At 43.5% G+C, this 19,935-nt stretch overlaps 1 protein-coding gene across 2 annotated transcripts in view; it reads left to right on the plus strand.

Annotated features, from left to right (window-relative positions):
* Positions 1-682: 682 nt before the first annotated feature.
* LOC111956509 (extended synaptotagmin-2) overlaps positions 683-19,935 on the plus strand; it is a 54,820-nt gene continuing 35,567 nt past the window's right edge. Inside the window, exons 1-3 of one of the 2 annotated variants that reach the window (XM_023976963.2) lie at positions 683-839; positions 1,115-1,547; positions 19,162-19,203. In XM_023976963.2, the coding sequence (XP_023832731.1) occupies positions 1,122-1,547; positions 19,162-19,203 (468 nt within the window). In that variant the 5' untranslated portion in view covers positions 683-839; positions 1,115-1,121. The other variant, XM_023976964.2, reaches the window with a different exon arrangement.

Consider the following 19,935-nt stretch of genomic DNA (forward strand, 5'->3'; position numbering starts at 1 on the left):
GTATTGATGAGGGGGAAAAAACAATTTAATGAATTTTAAATGTGGCTGTAACATAACAAGATGTGGAAAAAGTCAAGGGGTCTGAATACTTTCCGAATGCACTGTGTATGTGTGTGTATATATATATATATATATATATATATATATATATATATATATATATATATATATATATATATATATATATAATTGTTGGAGTACTGTGGATACCAATATCCCTGGTAGCCTCCCAGGCCCATCTCGCCAAGGGTTAAGAACATACATTTTAGATTCATAATATTACATTGTATTATACTACAACACGGATCCCTTGGCAAAAAATCGTTTAATCTGTTAGTAATATTCATTAATAAATATATATATATATATATTTTGAGATCTGACCGCAAACCTCCTTCAGTAAACCTCATCGGACCCCCTTTGAGAACCCCTGTGATAGATGACCTGTACAATAAACAGTAAAAAAAAAMMMCACTGATATTAGACTATTTTGTTGTTGTTGATTATTAGACTATTCGATCAATATTTATGGTTTAAAGTAMACGTATCCACGAGATGGCGCTTGGAAATCCCTTTTCAAAAATCCCTCCCTGAGTTTGACCTATCTTGACAATGATAATTTCCTGTTAGAAAAATGAGAAAGGGGCTGGGCTGAGCCAGAGGGCTGAACCATGATCCTGTATTGTGTGCGTGTAGAGGCGAAACATTCTGAAGCGGGATCTGGTGAAGGGATTATTACTGGTGTTACGTTGGAAAATAAACCATTCGAAGGACGTCATGCAGTGTACGGGACTGGTACACCTAATTTAAATCATTACGGATGTCGAATAGGGAAACGGGTGAGGAAAAATATCTGTAATATAACCGAAAACGAATAACGAAAGTGTACTTTTTGCAGCTCATTAGCCCCTGAGCAGGTTGACAGGTCGACCAACTCAGGTGAGCCCTTTGCTCCGAACTATGATTCAATCGATCGAAATCTTTCCTCAGCCGCTGTTGTTGCAACATTTTGACAGTGGTAACATTGCAACGTTTCTCAGCGTGTTTGTATTACATTGTATGTGAGTGTGAAATGTTTGTCTGTCGCTTATTCTCTTTTCTCTATTCTGTGTAGAGTGGAAATGAGAAGAGCGGCGGCGGAAAAGAGTGGCGCTCAAGGAAAGGAGCCTGGAAAGACAACTTCCACAGGACCAACAACGGCCAGGGAAAATGGACCGAGTTTACCAACGACACCGATCTCTCCAGTCAGCCCCACGACACCAATACTAGCCCCGGTGGATCTGAAAGATGAGCCACAGTCTCCCGTCACAGATGCCACTCAGATGTTGATAAAATGTGCCAAGTCCTTCATCGTTATTTTCCCAATTTATGTGTTGGGATATTTTGATTTCAGTTTCAGTTGGGTTTTAATAGGGCTTACCATCTTTTTCTGGTGGAGAAGACATCAAGGCCATAAAAACAACAGACTGACCCGTTCCCTGGCATTCTTGGAGCATGAAGAAAAAACTGTCAAACAAAGTTTGGCGASCTCTGAGTTGCCACCATGGGTAAGAATGACATTGTTTTGTTTTATTGAGTTAAACATTTGAACGGTTCTAACACGCCTACCTTATTCCTGGTTAGTTGTAACAGATGATTAGGGTTGTGAATGTTATTTTCCCCACAGCTCAACTGTCAGTTAAATAATCAGTTGCACAGTATCTTTAGTGTTGACAGGATAATGTCATACAAAGGTTCTGGGGGGGAGTCATCGGCAATGTTCCCTATAATTTTGTTCAGGAATGAGCAAATTTGAAAGTTGTGAAAATGGTGGTGTTTGATGCAAGAAACCACTTTACAAAATAAAATGCATTATTATTATTCCCATACCATTATTACAGAAAATCGGACAAATTATGCTACACTCTGGCTATTTAGGCTTGAATAAACTCTCCAAATACAACGCTGCCCCTTTAAGACAAAAAAAAGCTGATTACCTGACTTGCTTTTCAAAGATGTCTTGAAATGTACACGTTTTGTGCTCTTGTAGGAAGCAATTACTCCCCTATTGCTGACTACAAATGATCTATAACTGGATATTAACTAAATGTGCACACGTGGCTACATGCAGCTCTCGCTTTGATCTCAAAATAAGCACATCTACTCACGACCACAGCTGTAAACACAGTCCATTTCAGAGTAAATGGCACAGATCCATATATGACAATGGTCTATTTGCATATAGGCCTACTGCAGCTCTTTTTTAAGTGTCTTTATAGTGTTTTTAGTAGTTTAGTTAGTTTTAAGTGTTTAGTATTACAATTTAGGCAAATTAACACTTGGAGTGATAGATGTGCAGATGATGTGCAAGTAGAAATACTGGTGTGCAAAAGAGCAGAAAAGTAAATAAAAACAATATGGGGATGAGGTAGGTAGATTGGATGGGCTATTTACAGATGGGCTATTTGCAGCATCGATCGTTAGCTGCTCAGATAGCTGATGTTTAAAGTTAGTGAGGGAAATATAAGTCTCCAACTTCAGCGATTTTTGCAATTCGTTCCAGTCATTGCAGCAGAGAACTGGAAGGAAAGGTGGCCAAAGGAGATGTTGGCTTTGGGATGACCAGTAAGATATACCTGCTGGAGCGCATGCTAAGGTGGGTGTTGTTATCGTGACCAGTGAAGCTGCAGATAAAGTGGAGCTTTACCTAGCAAAGACTTATAGATGACCTGGAGCCAGTGGGTCTGGCGACAAATATGTAGCGAGGGCCAGCCGACGAGAGCATACAGGTCGCCGTGGTGGGTGGTATATGGGGCTTTGGTGACAAAACRGATGGCACTGTGATAGACTGCATCCAGTTTGCTGAGTAGAGTGTTGGAGGATATTTTGTAAATGACATCGCCGAAGTCGAGGATCAGTAGGATAGTCAGTTTTACGAGGGTATGTTTGGCGGCGTGAGTGAAGGAGGCTTTGCTGCGAAACAGGAAGCCGATTTCTAGATTTAATTTTGGATTGGAGATGTTTATTATGAGTCTGGAAGGAGAGTTTACAGTCTAGCCAGACACCTAGGTATTTGTAGTTGTCCACATATTCTAAGTCAGAACCGTCCAGAGTAGAGGTCGACCGATTATGGTTTTTCAACGCCGATACCGATTATTGGAGGACAAAAAAAGCCGATACCGATTAATCGGCCGATTTAAAAAAAATAAAAAAATAAATAAAAAAAAATATATATATTTTTTTTATTAAATATATATATATATATATATATATATATATATATATAATAATATGTATATATATATATATCATACACACGCACATTTTTGTAATAATGACAATTGCAACAATACTGAATGAACAATGATCACTTTTATTTTAACTTAATATAATACATAAATAAAATCAATTTAGTCTCAAATAACATGAGAACATATGTTAAAATRAACCACCAGCTTTCATGGGCCTTCAATATTCCCAGTTAAGAAGTTTTAGGTTGTAGTGCAGAAAGCAGAGTGGTTCTGCATGGTCCCCTGTCAGTCTGCTCCTCCGCGAAACACAGACCTTATTTGAAGTAGATCAAGACATTCTCTATGGAAGACATGAACGGTAAAATAACGAAGGAACCCCTTTCAAGTTCAGCCGCAAGTTATTACAGGAATTATAACGCGTCGACTATTTCTCTCTAAACCATATACCTTTGACTAATCCGGAAACTATCACCTCGAAAACAAAACGTTTATTCCGTTCCGTATTTTATCTAACGGGTGGCATCCATGAGTCTAAATATTCCTGTTACATTGCACAACCTTCAATGTTATGTCATAATTACGTAAAATTCTGGCAAATTAGTTCGCAAAGAGCCAGGCGGCCCAAACTGTTGCATATACCCTGACTCTGCGTGCTATGAACGCAAGAGAAATGACACAATTTCACCTGGTTAATATTGCCTGCTAACCTGGATTTCTTTTCGCTAAATATGCAGGTTTAAAAATATACTTATGTATTGATTTTAAGAAAGGCATTGATGTTTATGGTTAAGTACACATTGGAGCAATGACAGTCATTGATTGATTGTTTTTTATAAGATAAGTTTAATGCTAGCTAGCAACTTACCTTAGCTTACTGCATTCGCGTAACAGGCAGGCTCCTCGTGGAGTGCAATGTAATCAGGTGTTAGAGCATTGGACTAGTTAACTGTAAGGTTGCAAGATTGGATCCCCTGAGCTGACAGGGTTAGAACGTTCCTAGGCCGTCATTGAAAAGAAGAATGTGTTCTTAACTGACTTGCCTAGTTAAATAAAGATTAAATAAAGGTGTAAAATAAATAAATAATAATACATTTAAAAAATGGCAAATCGGCGCCCAAAATACCGATTTCCGATTGTTATGAAAACTTGAAATCGGCCTAATTAATCGGCCATTCCGATTAATCGGTCGACCTCTAGTCCAGAGTAGTGATGCAAGTCGGCGCGGCGGATGCGGGCAGCGAACGGTTGAAAAATCATGCATTTCGTTTTACTAGCGTGAAGAGCAGTTGGAGCCAGAAGGAGTGTTGTAGGCATTGAAGCTCGTTTGAGTTTTTTAACACAGTAATTGTTTATTGCCATACGGGTCTGTGAAGAGGGAAGGGCTGAGTCTTGCTTGTCAATGCAATAAATCCTACTCCATTGTGTTCTGCCTACAACAAAATCTCTTGCATATTTAGTTTTGTTTCGTATGTTGCATTAAAAGTGATTAATATTTTTGTTTCGATCACAATGCCACTAGGACAAGGCGAAACGTGGTGTTAACTAACAAGGAAAAATCCAGAAAATTGAGTGAAGTTCAATCTCGTCGTTATCTCCGTGGGACGATATTTCTTCTGCGCAGCAGTCCTGSGGCTACCGCACGCATGCAGTTTAGAGGGAACATTGATCATCAGTCACCACCAGTCTCAGCTCACCTATTGCAAACTTCTGCTTATCACTGAGGACTGGTCAAGTCCACTAAGGAGACAAGTGCCCAGTAACCAATGGTATTATTTTAGGCCCAGCTCTGTTGACATGTTGTAATGATGACTGGAGATGGAGGTCCCAAATGGCACCCTATTGCCTATGTAGTGCGCTACTTTTGATCAGAGCACTATGGGCCCTGGTCAAAAGTGGTGCACTAAATAGGGAGTTAATGTGCCATTTGGAACGCATCCCAGAGTATCCCTCCATTACATGATTTACGACTTCACACAGGCTCACAACAAATTAGGACCTAATCCTTAGTCTTTGGGTGAGGGCTTTCGATTATTCTGTTTGGATGTGATGCCCTTTCAGCTGCAGGGGTCGAGGCTGTTGGGTCTGTTGTTTACTTGACCGCCATCGATGTCTTTCCAATTTTCACTTTTCTATTTCTACCCTGAATGCTTGTTGTGGACAGACTGAAGTTTCCTCCTTGAGATAGTGTTTTGGTGGAGGGTGTAGTCCTGCATGTCACAGGTCTACATACTTGGCTGTTACACTGTTGGGTGCAGTCTGTTGGGTTTTGTGTAGGGCTGTCAAACAATTAAAATAATGAAGATGCAAGTAACATGACTAGCTAGCTAAAGAATGTCGTTATCAAACCAGAAAATAGCAGCTTGTGAGTATTTTAAAACRGCCTGCGACATGCGCATGAATCTGCGACAGAACACCCCCCACACAGTAATATTGGGCAAAACTTTACATCATGTTAACTGGGTTCCATGTTGTGTTCTGCGCTTAAAAGGGCCATGCGGATAAACACGTTCGCTTAAATGGATGAAGAAATGGAGACCCGATGAACTGCGGCAAATAAAATGAACGCAATAAAAATGTCACGCGTTTAACGCGTTAGACAGCCCTAGTTTTGTGACGTAAGATACATTTTATTTTTGTGACATGAAATAATGGGCCTTAATTCAGAGTGAGAGTGTCGAGCAGTATGATGTATTGTTACACTCACAGCCCATCTTAATTTTGCTTACTCAGACTTCAGTTGAAGATCATAGGGAGAGTTGTTACTGTATTTCGGAGGGATCAGGGAAGGGAAAAGTCCATTCACCTGATGAGAGGTAGTTGTCTGAACATTGTGACTGATTATCATTGTTCTTGGTTGGGATATAGTTGATCCCACTTGTCATTCTTAGGGTGGATTTACATTAGATCTCACTAGACCTATTTTACTATCTCTCTTCAACCTCAGATTTGCAACTTTTCTGTTTACACTAGCCTTGGATGTGGTGTAGCCCAAGCCACATTCCTGGTTCATGTGTGAGTGCAGCTATTAGCATACTGGAAATACTAGGGCCGTGACAATATCAGTATTGCGATACTCATAAGTATCGTGGCAAGGAAACAAAACATGAAGCGTAGTTAACTTCTTTAGTAAAACAGTTGTAATGTTTGAAACAAACATCCATTTGTTGTCTTCCAGAGTCACATTTATTTATTTTCCAAACTATAGCACACAATAGTTAAAAATACTGTAGGTTTTTAAAGGACCAAAGATTTAGGTTTCCTTCATGTTTTAATTTTTGCCTTAGCAGTATCACAATATTTTTTCTATCTTCACAGCCCTAGTAAATACCATGGTATATAGCCAAACAAAATAAGGATAGCAATTCAAACTATACAGGAGCTTCTCATCTAAACCATATTGCATATAGTGTTGCACACTTGTTTAATGCAATGATTCACAAATGTGTGGATTATTTTAAAGGCCTTTCACTTTCAATTTGGCTTACAGAGCAAAAATGGTGTCTACTGGTATTAAGGTAATTCTTGCAGGGTGTGGGAGAGCCGTTGTCTTTACACTATCACTCTGGGGGTGTAGGTGGTATAGATGTCTACCTCCGGAGGCAGTGTGGGAGACATCTCTTAGATGTCTTTAAACTACACAAGTATCTCTACTGGACCTAGTTTGTGTTGTCAACAGGGGTGAAAGTAGATTTCATTTCATCCCTGTACTGTACCTTCCCAAAAAAAGGTATGGGCCTAATCAAAGAATTACATATAGAATCTCTATTAATTCAATAGGATCTCAATGGACCTAGTCATAAAGATTTGTCATTAACTTTTATGTGTTGCCTTTTATTGTGGCATAAACACATCCAGTCATGATGTTTTCATCTGATTTGTCAATCACTTCAAAGGGCTCCTGTACTAGGCTACCCGTGCACGTTCATCCACTCACAACATATTACCAGCCTCCRAACAGTGGTGAAAGGGTAGACATATTTTACACCAAACATCAAAAAGTGTAATGACATTTTGGCGATTTGTCTTTAGGCCAGAAGTGATGTGTCCACTGCTGTCTATACACGCGTCTCGGTGTCAGCCACTCATCTCTGCCTTGGCAAAATGGCAGTGTTCTCGTCGAACTACATCGCATTTTGGAGCGCAGGCTATACCACCTGTTTWAGTCCATTCGCAAATGTTTCATGCCTCTGACATGCGGTAATGATTCATAGCGGTGACATTTTGTTTTCATTATTGTGATAGGCTCATGTTTTACCGGTACGGCGTACCTCCACTATTTATTTTGCCGGGACACCTCACTTTCACCCCTGGTCGGCGAAGCAGTGTAGTGTAAGGATGACCTTATTTGTATGGGTACCCACTTAATCAGCCAGCTAGATAAATGCTGCTAATCAACATGTTTGTTTCCCAACTTCAAACAACAGTTCACTTTCCCCACATCACTGTGCTTGACAGTAGCTCAACAGCCCTCATAGAGAGACTATGTAGGTCCATACTGGCCCCATATACCTATTAGGTCCTGCTGTGTCAGAGCAGCGCTGAAGGTCCTGTGGATGGGTTGATTTCCATTAGGCTAGGAGAGAGGGAGGAGAATACGGCTAAATTCTAGAAGACCGAGCTTCCTTCCGGTAATATATCATCAGCGTAAGACAGACATGAATGCTGTTGGGATATCCCATCATTCTGACCCACTGTAGGGTGTGCAATAACAAACACATGTTTTGAGCAATGGGTAAAATTGCATGTTAATTGTGTAGATAGTTGTCTAAGAAACCAATAGTCCATACCTTATGTCTCCATCATAATCCGTTCAAAACTTCTAGGAGTTTTTACCCTTGTAGGATGGTCAAAATTAGTGCGACTACCGTAATGTAAATCAATTGAGGCAAGAGGAAAAAGTGGTCAAAAATCAGGAAAATAGCATTGTGTCAGCTAGGCTGGATGCTGTGAGAATTAAGGCTACCTGACAGGCTGACCGTTGAACTTGTCATCTTTCTTGTCAAATCAGGAGGACATAATACAATATAGAGGTAAGATGGATATCGATTTTGAGACATGACATGTAGAATTGCTTTATTCAGGTATTTATATGCCTTGTAATAGGTTCTTATTGTAGATCTGACAGGTTGACATTTCACTCTGACAGCTGGACAAGTCAGGGCAAGTACAGGCAGCTTTGGTTAAGTAGCCTATATAGAACAATTCCACACACAACTTGTCTTGGTTACTGTCAGAAACCTGACCCTGTGTCTGACATTGAGAAAATCAGAAGTAAGCAGCAAGCACTCTGTCAGGAGGAGTGGCATTGATTGTGATGTGATCCACAATAAGATTGTTTGAGCTTTATTAGAAAAAAATGCAGCAGGCCTTGCCCTCCTAAACTAGGGCTGTATCTCAAATGGTACCCTATTCCCTAAATAGTGCACTACTTTTGACCAGAGTCATATAGGCCCTGTTCACTACAAAGGGTATTGGGTGCCATTTGCGACACAGCCAGACTAGGTCGCAGCAAATATGCCTGGAATCAGGCTTGATAAACAGTGTGGGCTGCAACTCAGCCTGTTGAGCCAGGAATGTCTCATAGTGGATGGACAGTTTTTAAAAACKTAAAAAAWAWWYTTTTTTACAGAAACGCATACTTACCAATAACTAGGCCTATTTCCTATATTTAAGGTGGCTTGCTATTTATACAGATGTCATGCCTGCATCTCTCTGATTCAGAGGGGTTGGGTTAAATGCTGAAGACTCATGTTAGTTGAATTCATTCAGATGTACAACTGACTAGGTATCCCCCTTTCTTTTCATAGTCTAATCCTCTGAGCCAATATAAGCCTAAATCATGAGCAAGATCAAGCAAGATCAGGACTTGGATGTAATAGGTGCCGGTAGTCATTTTGGGTGCCGGTATTGTTTATATCTAGGATCAGGTGCTCCACAATACTTTTGAGCTAATATTCTATAAAGAGGAACAGGAGCTCAAGCAGTAGCGTTTGAGGTGTTGATACTCAGCTCTGGTGATCTCCTGCCCAAGTCAAGCACTGAGCAACATGTCGCAGAAATCATAAGGGAGTCTGAAACTAAGATTTGACCTTGTATGTACAGAGTATCATATATATATATATATATATATATATATAGTCTATAAATTAATGATACTATTGTTACAGTATATATTACCTAACAATGTCTGAGATGTCTTATTTAAGAAACTCTTCGAAGAGTGTCTCTCTCTCTCTCTCTCTCTCTCTGTTTTGCACTTTCTAATGGTGTGTCATCATGATGTCAGTCAGTCCGAAAAATTGAGGAGAAAAAAAGTTTGTTGAACGGAGAGCCTTGATTATTTCAAATGTGCGGATCCTGTGCTGTTTTATGTGACCGCGACTTTCTTCACACAGTCTCATGGGAGCGATGAGTGTTATAACACAGCCTTGTGCTGTTGAGTTTTGCCTCTGACTACAGGGAGAGGAGAATAGGCTTTGTTTGACTCGTTCAAACCTAYAGTCATGGGATCAAAGTAATGTACTGCTGTTGCRTATGACCCTAACCACCTCCACACACAGTCTCTTATAGGAGTGACGGGTCTCAGTGACCTGGAGAGGGAAAGACAGTCCAGTCATCATCACAGTGCTCACTCACTGGATAATATGACTGACACATTTATGGGGGATCTAAGGACAACACACACAACAATGCAGGAGCTTTTACAAGGTGATTTTCCTCGTTATTATACCATGTGTACCACCACCCTGAGACAAAATATATTTCCTGTGTTGCCTGTATAGTACTTTAGGCTATGTAGTATAGCGCCTGATCCTGCTCTAGTTACTCTCATGCAGTGTYTCCCCTATATACATTAAGCAGAGGTGCACCGCTTCCTAGTGGAAGACCTGCTCATGGCATGGCAGATACTGTAGCTCATGTGCCACAAAGGCCTGTGAAGGTCTGGGATTTGATACTCCCCACAATGGCTCTCTCTGGTTCCTGTGGTGATTTATACGTCCCGCTCCACCCTACCATAAAGGCTGAAATATATGTGGGAACAACTGTCTTGTCATATAGTATGTCCTGTCCTGCAACATTTACCTCCCACCATTGATATAAACTCAGCAAAAAAGAAACTTCCCTTTTTCAGGACCCTGTCTTTCAAAGATAATTTGTAAAAATCCAAATAACTTCACAGATCTTCATTGTAAAGGGTTTAACACTGTTTCCCATGCTTGTTCAATGAACCATAAACAATTAATGAACATGCACCTGTGGAACGGTAGGCAATTAAGGTCACTGTTATGGAAACTTAGGACACTAAAGAGGCCTTTCTACTGACTCTGAAAAACACCAAAAGAAAGAAGCCAAGGGTCCCTGCTCATCTGCGTGAATGTGCCTTAGGCATGCTGCAAGGAGGCATGAGGAYTGCAGATGWGGCCAGGGCAATAAATTGCAATGTCCGTACTGTGAGACGCCTATGACAGCGCTACAGGGAGACAAGACAGACAGCTCATCGTCCTCGCAGTGGCAGACCACGTGTAACAACACCTGCACAGGATCGGTACATCTGAACATCACACCTGTGGGACAGGTACAGGTTGGCAACAACWACTGCCCGAGTTACACCAGGAATGCACAATCCCTCCATCAGTGCTCAGACTGTCCGCAATAGGCTGAGAGAGGCTGGACTGAGGGCTTGGAGGCCTGTTGTAAGGCAGGTCCTCACCAGACATCACCGGCAGCAACGTCACTTATGGGCACAAACCCACTGTTGCTGGACCTGACATTTACATTTACATTTAAGTCATTTAGCAGACGCTCTTATCCAGAGCGACTTACAAATTGGTGCATTCACCTTATGATATCCAGTGGAACAACCACTTTACAATAGTGCATCTAACTCTTTTAAGGGGGGGGGGTTAGAAGGATTTACTTTATCCATCTAGGTTTTCCTTAAGAGGTGGGGTTCAGGTGTCTCCGGAAGGCTGGTGATTGACCTTCCGCTGACCTGGCGTCGTGAGGGAGTTTGTTCCACATTGGGGTGCAGAGCAGCGAACAGTTTTGACTCGGGCTGAGCGGGGACTGTAACTCCTCAGAGGTAGGTGAGGCGAGCAGGCCAGAGGTGGTGAACGCAGTGCCCTTCGTTTGGGTGTAGGGCCTGATCAGAAGCTGAGGTACGGAGGTGCCGTTCCCCTCACAGCTCGTAGGCAAGCACCATGGTCTTGTTGCGGCGAGCTTCAACTGGGAAAGCCAGTGGAGAGAGCGGAGAGCGGGGTGACGTGAGAGAACTTGGGAAGTTGAACACAAGACGGGCTGCGGCGTTCTGGATGAGTTGTAGGGGTTTAATGGCACAGGCAGGGAGCCCAGCCAACAGCGAGTTGCAGTAATCCAGACGGGAGATGACAAGTGCCTGGATTAGGACCTGCGCCGCTTCCTGCGTGAGGCAGGGTCGTACATGCCTGGCAAAAAGTGCTCTTCACTGACGAGTCGTGGTTTTGTCTCACCAGGCGTAATGGTCGGCTTCGCGTTTATCGTCGAAGGAATGAGCGTTACACCGAGGCCTGTACTCTGGAGCGGGAGCGAGGTGGAAGGTCCGTCATGGTCTGAGGCGGTGTGTCACAGCATCATCGGACATGGCTTGTTATCATTGCAGGCAATCTCAACGCTGTGTGTTACAGGGAAGACATCCTCCTCCCTCCTGACATGACCCTCCAGCATGACAACGCCACCAGCCATACTGCTCGTTCTGTGCGTGATTTCCTGCAAGACAGGAATGTCAGTGTTCTGCCATGGCCAGCGAAGAGCCCGGATCTCAATCCCATTGAGAACGTCTGGGACCTGTTAGATTGGAGGGTGAGGGCTAGGGCCATTCCCCCCAGAAATGTCCGGGAACTTGCAGGTGCTTTGGTGGAAGAGTGGGGTAGCATCTCACAGCAAGAACTGGCAAATCTGGTGCAGTCTATGAGGAGGAGATGCACTGCAGTACTTAATGCACCTGGTGGCCACACCAGATACCGACTGTTAATTTTGATTTTGACCCCTTTCTTTGTTCAGGGACACATTATTTGATTTCTGTTAGTCACATGTCTGTGGAACTTGTTCAGTTTATGTCTCAGTTGTTGAATCTTATGTTCATACAAGTATTTCCACATGTTAAGTTTGCTGAAAATAAACACAGTTGACAGTGAGAGGACGTTTCTTTTTTTGCTGAGTTTATTGCTTTCTGACTACTGAACGGACTACTTTCCACRGTAGCAGAAAGGGCTAAACCTGCAACTTCTGGTTGAGTTGGAAGTTGGAGCTGTCACTTGACCTGCTGGTCTGTAATGCCTCAGACACAGTTACTGCTACTGACTTTTGACCTAGTAAACAAGCAAACAGAACAGAAGATATGAGTGTGATAGATAGTTTCATGGCACTAGGACCTTTATTTTTTTACTGTAATAATAATTCATTTTTGTTATTATTTTTGTTATTATAGTGTTTCCCTCTTCATAGAATGAATGGTTTTGTATAATCCCACAGAACACAAATCTCGTAAATTGTTCCTGTGACGGTATGTGTCCACTGATAGCACTTTAGTGTGTGTGAACGAGACAATGAACCCTAGCCCAGCTGCCCTTGTATGGGTTCCTAAACAGCGGTTCTGTGATTCCAGAAGTCCAGAATTACTCCAAAGGGCTGTGTACCAAGTGGCACACTATTCCTTATATAGTGCACTACTTTTGACCAGAGCTCTAAGCACTGTAAGAAGATGTACTGTACTGGATGGCTGTCGTTTTGCAAGCTCTATTTTGTCATTTATTTGTACTTTATGTTCTATAAATGTATCCACTATCATTCCTTACAACYRACAAGATCTTTTGAACATCAGATCTGTAGTTACTTACCTTAATTCCGGCTTCAACTTCGACTCATCCCTGGGTTCTTTCTGTAATTCCGACCCAATTTTCAGGCTACCCAAGATAAAACGCCTGCGTTAGTGGCAAGAGAGGGGGTATGCTGGCGAGATTAAGGTGAAGGGAGAACCAGCCACCTCTTCTCCATTCTACTGGCCAATATACAGTCACTTGATAATAAGATAGATGACCTCCGATCGTGGGTTTGCTACCAACGGGACTCTCAACTGCAATATTCTCAGCTTTTTTGAGACATTGCTCACGGACAAGATACCCCCCCCATGGCTGTCCAGCTGTCTCATCAACAACAACTGGTGTGCTGACTCGAGTGCGGTGGAAGTATCAACTCATTGATCACTATCTTGGAATACCTGATGGTCAAATGCCAAACTTTTTACCCMCCGAGGGAGTTTTCAGCTGTTATCGTGATTGTTGTATACATTCCACCTCAGGACAAGAGAAATAACAAGCTGGCACTTAACGAACTGTACGAGGCTATAACCGAGCAGGACRACTTACATCCACAGGCTGCTTTTCTGGTTGCCGACAATTAAAATAAAATATATATATTCTGCGCCATTTACACTAGATGCCCAACTTCCATCAAACCGTCTCCTCGCCACTAGGGGCGATAAAGTCCTAGACCACTGTTATTCTACCCACATACAAGGCCCTCCCTCGTCCATCATTYATTAAGTCGGATCATGACTCCATACTCYTGCTTCCTGTTTACCAGCAGAAACTCAAACAGGAATTACCCGTGACTCGCTCCATTGAGAAATTATCTCCAGAATCAGAGATTATGCTACAGGACTGCTTTGCCAGCGTTGATTGGAATATGTATTCGGGACTCCACCGATAACATTGAAAAGCTAGCTATCCACCTCTGTCACCGGCTTCATAAGGAAATACATCGGCAACATTGTCCCCACAGTTGAGGTTTTGTGCTTCCCTAATCAAAAACCCTGGATTAACACTGAGGTTTGCGCTAAACTAAAATATAGCCCTGTGTGCGGTAGCCCTATTGCAGACAACCTGAGGCTATTGGCGAGGGCAGGACATTGCTAATCTCCGACAGCCGGAGGCTATGGCTGAGGAGAACATTAGCCTATCCCAGACAGCCCTGAGCTATGCTGATGGAAGAAAACTATACACATTCTCGCCAGTTAGGTTGCGGGATGGTAGGTCTGAGAGATGCGCAGCTCAATGACAGATCGATTTCGGTCGATTTTTTTGTAGGACACACAACTCGGATAGGACACACCACACGCTTCCTCCAACAGGCAGGAACATTGCTATCCCAGACAGCCCGGAGGCTATGGCTGAGGGCAGGAACATTGCCTATCCCAGACAGCCTGAGGCTATGGCTGCAGGCAACATTGCTATCCTAGACAGCCGAGCTAGGCTGAGGCAGGAACATTCCTATCCCAGACAGCCCTGAGGCTATGGCTGAGGGCAGGAACATTACCTATCCCAGACCGCCTGAGGCTATGGCTGAGGGCAGGAACATTACCTATCCCAGACAGCCCTGAGCTATGGCTGAGGGCAGAATATTGCAAGAAGTCCCGCTACGACCTCTCAGAGTCATCAAATGAGCAAAATGACAATATAGGAATTAGGTGGAATCATACTACCGGCCTGCTGCCCGCCACTGTGGCAGGGGCTAAGTCCATTACGGATTATAATGGAAGACCCAGCCTTCATCGCCCAACGATACCTCTACACCAGACAAACTTAATGCATTTTATGCACACGTTGACAATCAAAATCTTGTGCTAGGTGTGAGGGCCACCACCGACCCAAAAGATTGGGTGATCTTGCTCTCCGAGGCCGACGTGAGTAAAGTCTTAAATGGTATTCCAGGGCGTGTTCTCAGAGCATGCTCAGAACAGCTGACTTGAAGGTGTTTGAAAAGGTTTGGCATGGGCCCTCATATCCTCAATGTTCTACAGCTGTACCAGGACTGGCTGCATCACTGCTTTGTATGGCAATAGCACCGCCCTTGTTCGCATGGCACTACAGAGGGTAATGCGGAAAGCCCAGTACATCACTGTGGCTGAGCTTCACAGATGTCTCAACTTTTGAGGGAGCATGCAATTAGCATGCTGACTGCAGGAATGACCGCCAGAACAGTTGCCAGAGAATTTAATGTACATTTTTTTTTACCATAAGCCGCCTCCAACATAGTTTTAGTGAATTTGGCAGTACATCCAACCAGCCTCACAACCGCGGACCATGCCAGCCCAGGACCTCCACATCTGGCTTCTTCACCTGCGGGATCATCTGGGACCAGCTACCCAGACAGCTGTTGAAGCTGAGTATTTCTGTCTGTAATAAAGCACTTTTGCGGGGAAAAATAAAGTTSTTGTTGGCTGGGCCTGGCTCCCAAGTGGGTGGGCCTATGGCTGCGCCCCTGCCCAGTCATGTGAATTCCATAGACTAGGGCCTAATTTATTTATTTMAATTGACTGATTTCCTTATATGAACTGTAACTCAGTAAAAAAWRTTMATGTTGTGTTTTATGTTTTCGTTCTGTATATCTAATATAATGGCTATAAGGACTGAGTTTACTTTTGTATATTATTCTTATTTTTGCACTGTCTCTATGCGCACTGACAGGGCCCTACACACTAATACTCCAACACACATACAAACACAACACACATACTCACTCCATAGTTTGCTCACATACATTCATACTGACTCTACACACCCACTCGCATACAATCATCATATACSCTGCTGCTACTCTGTTTATCTTATATCCTGTACATACACTACATGACCAAAAGTATGTGGACACCTGCTCGTCAAACATCTCATTCCAAAATCATGKGCAAGAATATGGAGTTGGTCCCCGCTTTACTGCTATATCAGCCTCCACTCTTCTAGGAAKGATTTCCACTAGATGTTGGAACATTGCTGTGGGGACTTGCTTCCAATCAGCCATGTGCATTAGTAAGGTCGGGCGCTGATGTTGGGTGATTAGGCCAGGCTCGCTGTCGACGTTTGATGGTGTTGCGGTCAGGGCTCTGTGCAGGCCAGTCAAGTTCTTCTACACCGATCTTGACAAACCATTTCTATAGGGACCTCGCTTTGTGCACGAGGGCATTGTCATGCTGAAACAGGAAAGGGCCTTCCCCATACTGTTGCCACAAAGTTGGATGCACAGAATCATCTAGAATGTCATTGTATGCTGTAGCGTTAATATTTCCCTTCACTGGAACTAATGGGCCTAGCCCGAACCATGAAAAACGTCCCAGACCATTATTCCTCCTCCACCAAACTTTACAGTTTACACTGTGCATTGGGGCAGGTAGCGATCTCCTGGCATCCACCAAAATGTCAGACTGCCAGATGGTGTAGCTTGATTCATCACTCCAGAGAACGTGTTTCCACCTCTCCAGCGTCCAATGGCGGCAAGCTTTAAACCACTCCAGTCGACATTGCGCATGGTGGTCTTAGGCTTGTGTGTGGCTGCTCGGCCATGGAAACCCTTTTCATGACGCTCCCGATGAACAGTTCTTGTGCTGACGTTACTTCCCGAGGCAGTTTGGAACTTGGTAGKGAGTGTTGCAACCGAGAACAGATGATTTTTACGCGCTACGTGCTTCAGCAAACGGCGGTCCCRTTCTGTGAGCTTGTCTCGCCTACCACTTCGCGGCTGAGCCGTTGTTTCTCCTAGACGTTTCCACTTCACAATAACAGCACTTACAGTTGATTGGGGCAGCTCTAGCAGGGCATAAATTTGACGAACTGACTTGTTGGAAAGGTGGCATCCTATGATGTTGCCACGTTGAAAGTCACTGAGCTCTTCAGTAAGGCTGTCAATAATGGGTGTGGCTGAAATAGCCAAATCCACTAATTTGAAGGCGTGTCCACATACTTTTGGTGATGTAGTGTATCTACCTCTATCACTCCAGTATCCCTGCATATAGTAAATATGGTACTGGAACTGACCCTGTATATAGTATGCTTGCTTACTTGATCATGTTCTTCTTATTTTTATATCTTGTTTTTGTTCTACCCTGTTATTTTTAGTACTACGTTGATATTGATTAATGCATTGTTGAGTTTAGAGCTGCAATAGGGTGTCATTTGGTGCGTATTCCCTCACGACTCTCCCATGATCTGTCATAAGGTGAGATGACCACAATGCTCCACCTCACATGAGATAGGCCCTCTACATTGGTTTATATTTACATACTGTACTAAGATAAGCCATAACTCCATGAACTATAAGCCTATCGCCATACAGACAAATGACAATAAGGCTTGAAGGAGCTTTCTAAATRACCCATGTTTATTTTCGGAAATGTATACATTATTTTCAATTGCATTGTGACTTGTCAGTTTCAAACCATTTTATTCATGATCCTCTGTGTGTTTTCCGTGGCACCAAAAACAAGAGTTCCCCCTTCAATGGGCACTCTGAGTCTGTTGGTTGGAAACCAAACTGTCCAGCAGACTGACTGTTCAGTCAAACTAGGAAATTACTTCTCCTGTGAGGAATTACAACAAACTTTTGCTTTTATTTTCCACTGTGTGGGATCTCTCACTCTCAAGGCAGGCTGAAATATGCTACTAGTCAAACTCTTGTTTGTCTACTACAGACCCTAAAAAGGAGAGAAACATCCTGGTAATGTGTCATTGAAGGGGGAACTTTTTCTGGGAAATGAATCGGTTGTCTTCGGTTGTGACACAGAATCAGAGTTGTCAAGGAAAACAAATCTGATTGTACAAGATTATGCAGACTCATGCCTGGCTATTTGGGATTGAGTTCATGGTATTACAGTCAAATAACATCCCTATGCATTGGAACTGCTCCGGGGTGAGGTTTCCCCTATGTAGTAAAGATCTAGGATCAGCTTCTCCTCCCCCAATCCCAACCTTCACCAGTTGGCGTTTTTCATTTAACTTACCCAGGATCAGTGTTTTAGGGTATCTTCACCCTACACCCATTGAAACCATACTTGTCCAGTTTCTTTACTTCATTGATTGAGCAATATTACTTTAACACTTCACCACGACTTTGACATAGTTCCATTCATCATTGAACTGATCTAATCTGTATTCGAGGACATCCCAATTACCCTGCCCAGTGCCTATAGAATTKAGTTACTCTCTCTGCTTCAATATGAGCCCAGGATTGCTCTCTGAACAGTCAAGCTTGTGTATGAGGCGTGACTGTTGTGTATGAGGTGTGACTGTTGTGCATTCCAAGTGGCATCCGATTCTCTATATAGTGCACTACTTTAAAAGTGGTGCGCTATGTAGTGAATAGGGTGCCATTTGGGATGCTGCCGGCCTGCAGAAGCTCTGTCTGGCCAACTGCATATCTGTCATAGTCGACTCCCTGCCTCAGCAATCTGAAAGCGGCTTGGTGCTGCTGTTCTCACGCTGTCAGCCTTAGACAGCAATACTGCAGCATTGTCTCTGAATGCTCAGAATCAGCACTTCCTTCCTCTCTTAGCTTTACATGTGGTGCTTTTAAATGACACCGTCGTCATCATTTTCATCTTCTCCTTCCTCATCATTCCTAGACAGCCACAGATATCAAAGCTCTATAATAAGAGGATTACATGTTGAGGGATTGTTTTGGAGAAGAAGTGTGAATGCTGTTTTGTATCTGTTATGTGTGTGTGTGTGTGTGTGGACTGTTGATAGAACTGCAGATGTCAGGGAGCCATCATTGTTTGGACTGTTCTGTAACAGTGTCTGGTTTGTCTTGAACAGATATAGGGAGTGTACAGGGACATGACTATAGAGCTTGGCCTGGATAGCTGCATAAAACACTACTTAACAAAAGGGATGTGCTGTGTGTATGTGTTAGTGTATTAGTAGAATAGCAGCATCATACAACAGACACTAAAGTATTCTGTCAAACGTGTCAGTTGGGTTACAGTCTATTGCTTTACTGAAAGTCTGTAATCATTTCACACTTTTTAGACTAACCAGGAATGAGACATGACATGTTGCATCTACCCCACTGTATCTCTGATCAGACAGGAATCTGAACTGATCAATGTTATTCTCTTTCATTCCAGGTTCATTATCCAGAYGTGGAGAGGGTGGAATGGCTCAACAAGGTACTGAACATCTTCACTGCAGTGTCCCACAGTATACTGACCAGACCTGGATTCAAATTCTATTGGAGATCTTTCAAATACTTTGAGTGTTTGCTCTAGCCTGCCTACCAGATGGGTGGGTTTTGCAGTTTTGGGACTATCCTATTGGTCTTTCAACCCAGGCAGGCTCAAACAAGAACAGATAAAGTATTTGAAATTATTTAAATAATTTTTGAACCCAGGTCTGATACCAACTTCCCCAGCTGCAACACTTCCCCAGCTGCAGCACTTCCCCAGCTGCAGCACTTCCCCAGCTGCAGCACTTCCCCAGCTGCAGGCGGGCAGGGCTGGGAGGCGGGCAGGCAGGCGAGCAGGCTGGCGAGCACTTAGGGCTGGGAAGCGAGCAGGCAGGCAAGGCTGGGAGGGGGGTGGGCAGGGCTGGGAGGCGGGCAGGCAGGCAGGGCCGGGAGGCGGGCAGGCAGGCAGGGCCGGGAGGCGGGCAGGCAGGCAAGGCTGGGAGGGGGGCAGGCAAGGCTGGGAGGGGGGTGGGCAGGGCTGGCAGGCGGGCAGGCAGGGCTGGGAGGCGGGCAGGCAGCAGCCTGATATAAATCGTCCCGCATCTGGAGCTCTGCTAACCCAGCTCTGGTACCAGCCTCCTTGGAGACCCTTCTCATTTCCGGAACTCACTGGAGAGGGAGTTGTTACTGTAAAAAACAGATGTCTAGGGATTTAGTCCATGTTTCTAAGACACAG

Source organism: Salvelinus sp. IW2-2015, linkage group LG32 (assembly GCF_002910315.2).
Source record: "Salvelinus sp. IW2-2015 linkage group LG32, ASM291031v2, whole genome shotgun sequence".
NCBI lineage: Eukaryota > Metazoa > Chordata > Actinopteri > Salmoniformes > Salmonidae > Salvelinus > Salvelinus sp. IW2-2015.